Source organism: Leucopleurus acutus (assembly GCF_964270905.1).
Source record: "Leucopleurus acutus genome assembly, chromosome: 11".
Classification (NCBI taxonomy): Eukaryota; Metazoa; Chordata; class Mammalia; order Artiodactyla; family Delphinidae; genus Leucopleurus; species Leucopleurus acutus.
The window spans coordinates 30,867,570-30,877,936 of NC_139152.1; the positions used below are offsets into that span (position 1 = coordinate 30,867,570).

At 34.8% G+C, this 10,367-nt stretch overlaps 1 protein-coding gene across 1 annotated transcript; it reads right to left on the bottom strand.

Annotated features, from left to right (window-relative positions):
* Window positions 1-7,404: 7,404 nt before the first annotated feature.
* On the bottom strand, window positions 7,405-7,851 carry LOC309968813 (large ribosomal subunit protein eL22-like). Its single transcript, XM_082850284.1, has one exon. It carries the CDS (start codon window positions 7,846-7,848, stop codon window positions 7,462-7,464), a length of 387 nt encoding a protein of 128 aa, XP_082706410.1. The 5' UTR covers window positions 7,849-7,851; the 3' UTR covers window positions 7,405-7,461.
* Window positions 7,852-10,367: the final 2,516 nt, after the last annotated feature.

Here is a 10,367-nt window from a genome sequence, read left to right on the forward strand (position 1 = left end):
TTTTTTAACCTATCAGATTGCTCTAGTACCATTGGTTTAAAAGGCTATCTTTTCTCCATTGAATTCTTCCTTTCACTTTTGTCAAAAATCATTTGGGCATATTTGTGAGTTTATTTCTGAATTTTCTGTTCTCTTCTATTGCCCTATGTGTCTATTCTTCCACTCACACGACACAGTCTTGATTACTAAAGATAGTATAAGGATGAATTGGGAGATTGGAATTGACATATATACACTATTGATACTACGTATAAAATGGATAACTAATGAGAACCTACTGTATAGCACAGGGAACTCTACTCAGTGCTCTGTGGTGACCTAAATGGGAAGGAAATCCAAAAAAGAGAGGATATATGTATACGTATAGCTGATTCACTTTGCTGTACAGTAGAAACTAACAAAATGTTGTAAAGTGACTATACTCCAAAATAAATAAATAAATAAATAAAGCAGTAATAAAAAAAAGATAAAGAAAAAAAATAAGGCTTGAAATTGGGTAGACTGGCTTCTTCTACTATATTCTTCATTTTCCAAATTCTTTTTGTTCTTCTAGTTCCTTTGTTCTTTTCCATATATATTTTTAAATAATCTGGTCTATACAAAAATTCTTGCTGATGTCTTGATGAGAATAGTTTTAAAATTATATATCAATTTTGGCATAATTGAAATCCTTACTGTTATGAGCTAAATTGACTCTCCCCAAAATTTATGTGTAGAAGTCTTAACACCCCAGACTTAACAATATGATAATGTGACTATATTTGGGATATGGTCTTTAAAGAGGTATTTAAATTAAAATGAGGTAATTAAGATGGGCTCTAATCTAACCTAATTTGCAATTAGGACAGACACACATAGAGGAAGACTCTGAAGGTACAGAGAAGAGATGGCCATTTAGGAGCAGAGAAGAGAAGCCTTAGGCAAAATAAAACCCTGCTGACATCTTGATCGTTGACTTTAATAAGCCTCCAGGATTGTGAGAAAATATATTTATTTCATTTATGCTACCCAGCCTTTGATATTTTGTCATGATGACCCTTGTAAAACTAACGGTTACCAAGCTGAAGCTTCCAATCTATAAACACTGAATGTCTTCCATTTATTTAGAACCTCTTTGATTTTTTTCATGAGCATTTTATAGTCTTTTGATGACAAGTCTTGTAAATATTTGATTATTTAGATATATTTCTATATTTCATTTTTGAGTGATTATAAAAATCTCACTGCCCATAGTTAATTCCTAGCAAATAGGTTTACAATTAATATTTTATGTTTGTTTTATATCCTGTATCCTTGCTTAACTTATTAATTCTAAAAGGGTATTTTTTTGAGTATATGTGTATTCCTAGACTTCAGTTTGTATACAATCATATCATCTGCGAATAGAGACAAGTTTATTTCTTTCTTACCTACATATCTGTCTTTTAATTATTTTTCTTGCCTTACTGAACTTGCTAGAACACCTCATACTATGTTAAATGGGTGCGGTGAGAGTGAATATCCTTGCCTTGTTCCTGATCTTGAGGAGGGAAATAATTCAGTCTTTCATCATTAAGTATAATGTTAACTTTGGGATTTTTGGTTTTGGTTTTCTTTTTGTTTTTGATTTCCATAGATGCTGTTTATCAAGTGGAAGAAGTTATTCTCTATTCCTATTTTTCTGAGAGCTTTTTGTTCATTTGTTGTTTTTACAACATGAATGGTTGTGAAATTTGTCAAACCCTTTTTCTTCATTGAATTATATGACCATGCAATTTTTTTTTCTTTAGGATTGGGTCAATTACGTTGATAATTCTTGAATATTGAACTGGCTTTACATGCTGAGAATGAATATCAATTGGTAATGGTGTATAATTATTTTTATATATTGCTAATTCTATTTATTAATATTTTGCTAAGGATTTCTACATATATTTTATGATGGAAATTGGTGTGTAGTCTTCTTTTTGTGTATTGTCTTTTTCTTGTTTTGGTATTCTATTGCTATGATGGTATAATAATACCGTCATAGCAATAGAAATAAAAATCCAGTATTTTACTTCAAAAACTGTGATCCTCATGAACAAGATCTGTGATTTCTGTCATTAAAGATGTGGGGATAGGGAACTAACAAGCCATTATTTTTAAGTTTAACACTTGTAATTTATTCTCTGGAATCATATGATCATTTATCATATGTGATTGCCAATAGGTGAACTTTACAACTACAGTAAGGGGTGGTGGGGAAGTACAAAGAGATTCTTCTAATACCAGACACAAAACTGAATTTCTGTGTAATTTAGAACAAATTGATTTAACCTAATGGAATTGAAATTTCTATGCTGTAAAATGGGAATTATGATGCCAACTATTAACAGTATTGGGGAAATCAAATGAAATAATATAAGTAACAGCTTGTAAGAACATAAATTTTTTAATAAGCTCGGTGAGAAATTAACTGTATCTCTATTCTCTATCTATTATCTATAGAAATAGAAAAAAATAGAAAGATAGATGTGGGCTGGGGATAAACAGGATTTCCACTTCCAACATCCATCATGTCCTTAAAAGAGAATGTAGACTAGGCTTTGGTGGGTTTGACAGGAAAGTCAGAATCCAAGTTGCTCTTAAATATTTCACAGGAAGGACATAGATGCTGCTTAAAGTTCTTTCTGAATGGTGTTAGGTGACTTGATTCTGAAAAAGCTTTGAGCTTAGAAAAAATGAGCTTTGCGTATTGACAAGAGTCCTCACATGGGAACAGAGTCAAAATTAACAGACTCTGCAACCCAAAGGAGGCTGGCTGAATATTCCCGCTACCTTTGCTCTGATCATGTGACCATCTCATGCTTCTGTCACTTTCATTAAATAAAAATTAATCTTAACATATTTGGGCAGGAGTGGGGGTGGGTTGGCATGGGTGTCTACTCTGTCAAGGATAAAAAATATCCTTTAGTTCTCATCACCTAATCAGTTGATTTCAGCTCCATTTTCTCCCTTTTCTTTCTTTAACACTGCCTAACCTTGTCCCCTAGGAGTTTCAGACCTTGTTATTCATAAATGGCATAACTTCGTGCACCCTTTTCCTTTTTACTCAAAAGTTTTCTCTAAAATCAAAGGATTACTTGGCTGATTATAAAATTCTTGCATCACGTATTCTTCCTCTCAGTATATTTTAGATACTGATCAAACTGTCTCCTTGCATGAATATTTCTGTGAAGATGTCGAATCCATCTTGATATTTCACACTAGTAGGGGGCATGATTTTTTCCCCTCCTACTCCTAGGATTCTTTCTTTGTACCTGAATTTTAACATCCTTACCAGAATATGCTTTGATTTGGAATGGTAGGTATGAATGTTAGGTTTCATTATTTCTTGGAAATCTATGAGCCCCTTCAGTCTACACATTCAACTTGTTTTTATTTCAGAAAAAATGTTGAAAAAATTATACTTTAGACTCTTTCTATATTTTCATTTGCTTAGTTCTTCTTAAAAATATCAATAATGCATGTTAGATATACCTTTTTAAAGTCTAGCGTTCCTTCTGTGATCATGTTTACATTCCCCTTTCTCTCTCCCTGCTCCACCTCCCTCCCTCCCTCTCTTTCTTTCTCTCTGTCACCCTCATAACTACTTATAAACATCTAACTTTTTCCACCTATAACGGGCATTATTCTCTACACTGGCTTTTCATTTTTTGTCATATTGTGACATTTTGCAACTCAATTCTATATTCTTTGGACATCCTATAAAGTCTCTTTGGAATACTTTTTTCTCATTGTTCAAATTTCACTTATTACTTATAAAGATGATATTATCTATAAATTCTGTGAGAATAATGAGAAGCATTTCTTTCATTCCTTTGTTTTACTGTAACCATCTTTTTATCAGAAATGACCGTTTACTGATTTAAAGAAAAATGTTTTGCACATAGAGCACATATTATTTCCTTTCTAAGTATGATCCATCTTTGAATTATTTTTGCTGCTTGCCAGAGTTGTTGACAACTATAGTAACTGGGACTATCTGGGGCGTGGATTCAGAGGTGTTGACTCCAAACTCTTGCTCAACAAATTGCTTGGGTGACAGAAAAATCTTCTTTGGTATTCAGCGTACATTTGGCAGATGTGAAAAACATTCAGTATTTAAGGATGGGGAAATTTATAGCTGATCATGGGTGACTAGAGTGATAGAATGGCTAAAGGTGTTAAGGGAAGAGGAGGGTTGTTCTTCATAGATCAAGAAACTGTCACTGCCTTAGACTACAGCTCATGTGACCATTTTCGCCCCAGAGCTGCTGACAGTATGAGGGGTAAGCTCTCTGTCTGTGTCTGCTACTGTTAGAAATGTATTTTGCTATTAAGCAAAAACCAGGAGCCCACTCTACCATTGCTGCTAAATTACTCTCAAAGTTGCTGACATTCACTGCTGCCTAAAATCACCTTTAAAAAAATGGCTTTATAAAATATAGGTTAAATATTATAAAATTCACCCATTTCGTGAGCATTTAATTCAATAAATTTTTGTATATTGTAGAGCTGGTCTGCCTTTCTTTGCCTCCAACCCTGCATGCTCTTCTCCTAGAATGGAGGTTCCATGCCAAGAAGACCATGAGCAAGATGCCTTCTTTTGTCATTATGGTCCTGCTACTGTCACAGCCCCTAGGTGCTGAAAGAAACTGAAATAGCAAAGTAATATTCTGTTTCTTCTTTCTTCCTTCTAAATTCCATCTAGTGCCTCCAATTGGAAGAAACCAAGAGAAATTCAGAAAGCTAGGTTGTCTGAAATATGTGGCTTGCATGTTTATCCCTCAAAAGTACAGAAGAAAGTGCAGAAAGGAAAGTGTAATATTGAGAGCCCATCATATTGAAAGCTAGAGTATCCAGAGCACCCCTCAACTTATAAAATCATGGATTGCCTCCTCTATTCCTGTCTTAGCCCATTCAGGCAGCTATAACAAATTACCGTAGACTGGGTGACTTATAAACAACAGAAACTTATTTCTCACCCTTCTGGAGGCTGGGAAATTCAAGATCAGGTGCCAGCAGGTTTGGTGTCATTCATTCATGAGGGATCTGCCCTTATGACCTGATCACCAACCAAAGGCCCCACCTCCAAATGACATCCCACTGTAAATTAAGTTTTAACATATGAATGGGGGCACTAACATTTAGTCTATGGCAATGCTTTTCCTTCTCTCCTCTATTCAGCTCTCAGTGACTAACTTTCAGGCTAGGAAAGAAAGTGTACAGATGGTTTTATTTATTTTTATTATTTATTTGTTTTTTATTTGCCAGGTATCTGCTTTTCTGTCACAAATATCTGGGTCCCAACAGGATATATTCCACAGTACCCAGAGCCTTCCTATAACTCTTGATGTTTTAATTGTCATTTTGTAGAGGTTGTGCAGAATAAGATACTTAATTTTTTTTTTTGGAAATGTACAAATATCTTGGAGACTGAGGAAGTTTGTGAAAATAAATATCATGCACTCTTGTTTAGGTTAATATTTCACATTTTTTGGCTAGTATAATTCTATTTGTATATTGAAGGTTTTTTTTCTATTATATTAAATCTTGAATTTTCTACTATTCTTTTTTTTTTTTTTTTAATGAAGTCCAAGGTCATTGTTGGTACAGCAATTCATCAGTGAGGACAAACAACCAATTTATTGTTGCTAAACAGATTAACATGCCAATCCTTTAAAAAAAAAAAAGCCTTGTACAATAATAGTAGCCATGCGTTAGCCACTTTAATATAAAATGTGATCAAAAGTCAAAATACAAGAGTTCAAAAGGCATAGAAAAACCAAAAAGTTTCAATTTTATTACAAGTTTTAGATTCTGGAAATAGTTTTAAAAAAAAAACTTATATGCTAATTTCAGCCCAGAGCTAATTTTTTTTACAACCAAACTAAGAATTACTACAAGGGAACATCAATGCAACAAACAAGTAAAATTTGCAAACCCAAGTCACAAACTTGCTAACAAAGTTAATAATCATGGTAATGGACAGCACCAAAGAGCAACTGATGCCTCAGTTAAATTTGAAAGAAACAATGCCTTCTCTAGGGCAGAGAAACATGCAAACAATTCTGCTTCAAGAAATTTGCATAGAAATAGAAAATGCTAGAGCCTTTACCACAAATGAAATTACAAAGCCTCAACATGTTAAATTCAAGCCAAGGAGCACCAAATGTTAAATTGGAGCCAAGGTATGACTCAAAACATTTAATTTCCAGCTATGCAACTAGCAACATCACAAGAATTTCAGGTGTGGAAAGGCACCCTAGGCAAGCTCTTGAAAGACATGAATTTGATACAACGTAACCTTAAATCAATGCAGACATTCCTGTAAAATTTAAATTTTAGAGGGCACCATAAGGCATCAGGATCTCTTCTCAAAGTCACTCTTGATATTGTCAGCAACAATCACATCTTTATGATCTCATTAATGACCTTTCACAGATCTCTAGCCTGTACACGTACAGCAGAACCCCCAATATCGTGGGAAGCCCTTTCAGTTTGGCCCTGCTTAACGTGTTTGTAGAATGACTTTTAAGCCCAGCCGTGGCCTAAATGGTGTGAAAGGGACTACTCCCTGGGCATCTCAAGACTTCTCTTCAGCCTGAGCTGTCTCCCAGGCCCCTCTCTTCCACACCTGCCCCCGGGGTAAGACTCCAGAACTCTGGGATTCTGAGCCTGACCCCAGGCAACCTCACCGACACTCACCTTTGGAAGCTCCACTATTCCTCATCTCCAGCTCCCCCTGGTGGGGTTCAAAGTGACAGTCTGGTGCAAGGACTTGTAGAAACAATGCTTATTTACAAATTCGTATTTGTAGACCTTTCCTTAATTGAACACCTGTGACTTTTACAGTCGCTCTCCAGACCCTTTCCAGAGGTGTAGTAGAATATGGGAAGCAAAAGGACATTTTATTTCTACAGGAAGAAAAAGGATTAACATACATAGTAATAACTGTGTCCATCAAGAGTAATTTGTAATCAGAAAATGAAGACAAATGCCCCAGAAGCCTGCATTTTATCAACACTGCCACTTTCCCAAAAAAAGAACCTCAGAAACAAGTCACTGGATCTGCTTTCAGTGAATCAGGAGTTCCCACATTTGTATTCCTCAATCTTTGAGAAAAGTACCAGATGAAACTGACCCACCCCTTTTTGTGTAAAATAGTAACTAACTGAACTCACATCTCCACGCCCTCATCCACCTGTTCAATGACAAACAGTAGTCAGTTCCCTTGAAGGAGACTTACACATTTTGGTATTTCTACCAAAAGAATTGAAATTTTCAAGCAGAAAAAAGTTTAATTACAAGTAAGTGAGTGGCAGCCCAAGTGAAGCCCTTTTACTATGATTTCCAATTTTCTGTTCAATCCACACTGCAGAGATACAAGGAAAGCCACCATTTTGTTTCCTAAATTTTATTTAAGAATTCATACAAAATACTCCAGATAACTGAGTTTCAATCCTCATCTTCCTCCTCTTCTTCATCTTGATTAATCTGAAAGTAACGTAATTTGTAACTTTCTTTGCTGTTAGCAACTACGCGTAACCAATCACGGAGATTATTCTTCTTCAAATATTTTTTGGTGAGATATTTCAAATACCTTTTGGAAAAAGGCACCTCGGAAATTACAGTGATCTTGCTTTTGCTTCTTTCGATTGTTACAACACCTCCTCCGAGATTCCCAGCTTTTCCATTCACTTTGATTCTTTCCTGAAGAAACTGCTCAAAATTGGCCGCATCCATGATTCCATCTTCTACAGGATGGGTACAGTCAAGAGTAAACTTCAGGACCTGCTTCTTTTTTTTGCCCCCCTTCACCACAAGCTTTTTCACTGGCGCCATCGCCGCAGCAGAGGCAGAAAAGCTCTACTATTCTTTTGTTCTTTTAGGCATTTGCCAGGGGTCGAAAAGATGAGATTGAAATAAAATGCTTTTATTCCACTGATTTTTAACAGAAAATTTGCATTCTCTACTTCCAGCCTGTCTGAAACCAGTTTCTAATTGTCTCTCAGGAGAAACAATACTGTTCTTTCATCCAGTACTTTTTGTTTGTTGTTGTTGTTCCAAAGTTCATATCATGGGTCTGTCACAGAAGCAAAATTATAAATTGTAAGTCATTAAGGTATGGTGAATGCCCATCTGTGTAAGAACATGTCAAAGAAATGTTTACCCAGTTGGAATATCACTGGCCAATCTACTATCTACTACTGTATATAGTATGTGTATTAATATCCTAGTGCTGCTATAGCAAAATACTACAAGTATATGACTTAAAGCAACAGAAATTTATTTTCTCACAGTTCTGGTGGCTAGAAGTCTGGAATTGATGTGTCAGCAGTGCCAGGCTCCCTCTGGAGACTCTTGGGAAGAATCCTTCATTGCCTCTCCCTAACTTCTGATGATCATTGGCAAATACTTGGTGTGCATTGACTCGAAGTTTCATCCCTCCAACCTCTGTCTCCACCATCATATGGCCCTTTACCCTGCATGTCTACCTCTCTGTGTCTCTTTCTCCTTATAAGGACACTAGTCATTGGACTTAGGGCCCACCTCAATCCAATATGACCTTACCTTAAGTTGGTTAAATCACAGAGACCCCGTTTCCAAATAAGGTCACATTCACAGGTGCCTGGGTTCAGGACTTCAATATATCTTTTGGGGGGACACAATTCAGCTCACAACAGTACTAGATATTATTAGTAGCATGGAGCTGAAAGATCTGGTAGATTTTTAGACCAATGGCAGCCAACATATAGTATATTGATATTTATATCAAACTGACTAAAATTACCTAAAAATTTCCAAAAATGAATAAATCTTCAACTTTGAAACTACTCACCTGCTTATTCCATTTTCTATTCAAAATAAATATACAAAGTATGATGTGTGTGTGTGTGTGTGTGCACGTGCTATATGTATCTACATGGATTTATGTGTAGGACTTTTCAAAATCCTCATTTCTAATTTACAACTGTAAAACTGAATTCTGAAGCTTAGACTAGACAGAAATCAGGGTTTCACGTTGAGGTGGTAAAGTTACACATACATCAATTCTGATAACTAAATTATTCAACCAATTACTTTTTTTCTTTAAATTGAGATACTATTGACATATAACACTGTGTAATTTTAAGGTGTACAATGTGTTGATTTGATGCATTTATATATTGCAATATGATTACCACCATAGTGTTACCTAATACCTTTAATGTGTCATATAATTATCACTTCTTTCTTTGTGATGAGAACAATGAAGATCTAGTCTCTTGGTAAATTTGAAGTTCATAATACAGTATTGGTGACTATAATTACTATGCTCTACATTAGAACTTCAGGATTTATTTATCTACTAGTTTTAAGTTTGTATCCTTAAATAACATCTCCCCAATCCCCCAACCTTCAGCTCCTGGTAATCACTATTCTACTCTCTGGTTTTACAAGTTTATCTTTGTTAGAATCCACAAATAAATAATATCATACAGCAGTTAATCTTCCTCTTTCTGACTTAGCTCGTTTAGCATAATAAATCAGGGTCCATCCATGTTGTTGTAAATGGCAGAATTTCATTTTTTTTCATGGCTGAATTTTATATATATATATATTATAATATTAATTATAATATAATATAAATAAATATATATATATACATACATATATATTTTACATCTTATTTATTCATCCATTGATGGACACTTCAGTTTTTTCATATCTTGGTTATTCTGAGTAAAGTTGCAATAATGACAGAAGTGCTGATACCTCTTTGATACCTTATTTTGCTGGGAAAAGAATACTCTCTTCGACAAATGGTGTCTGGAAAACTGGATAACCACATGGAGAAAAATGAAATTGTACCTCTATCTTATACTCCTCATAAAAATTAACTCAAAATGGATTAAACACTTCAAGATATGACCTGATACTATAAAACGTCTGGAAGAAAACATGTAGGGAAAGCTCCTTAACATTGATCTTGGCAATGATTTTTTGGATTTGACACCAAAAACACAAGCAACAAAAGCAGAAATCAACAAGTGGGACTATATCAAACTAAAAAGCTTCTTCACAGCTAAAGAAACAATCAACAAAATGAAAAGGCTACCTACAGAATGGGAGAAAATTTTTGCAAACCATATACAGAGTAAAGGGTTAATGTCCAAAATATATAAGGAAATCATACAACTCAATACAAAATAATCCAACTAAAAAATGGGTAGAAGAACTAAGTAGACATTTTCCTAAGAAGACACTCAAGTGGCCAACAGGTACATGAAAAGATGCTCAACATTCAATCTGGAACAATTCTTGAGTGTACAAATCCTTCACCTCCTTGGTCAAACTTATTACCAAGTATTTTATTCTTT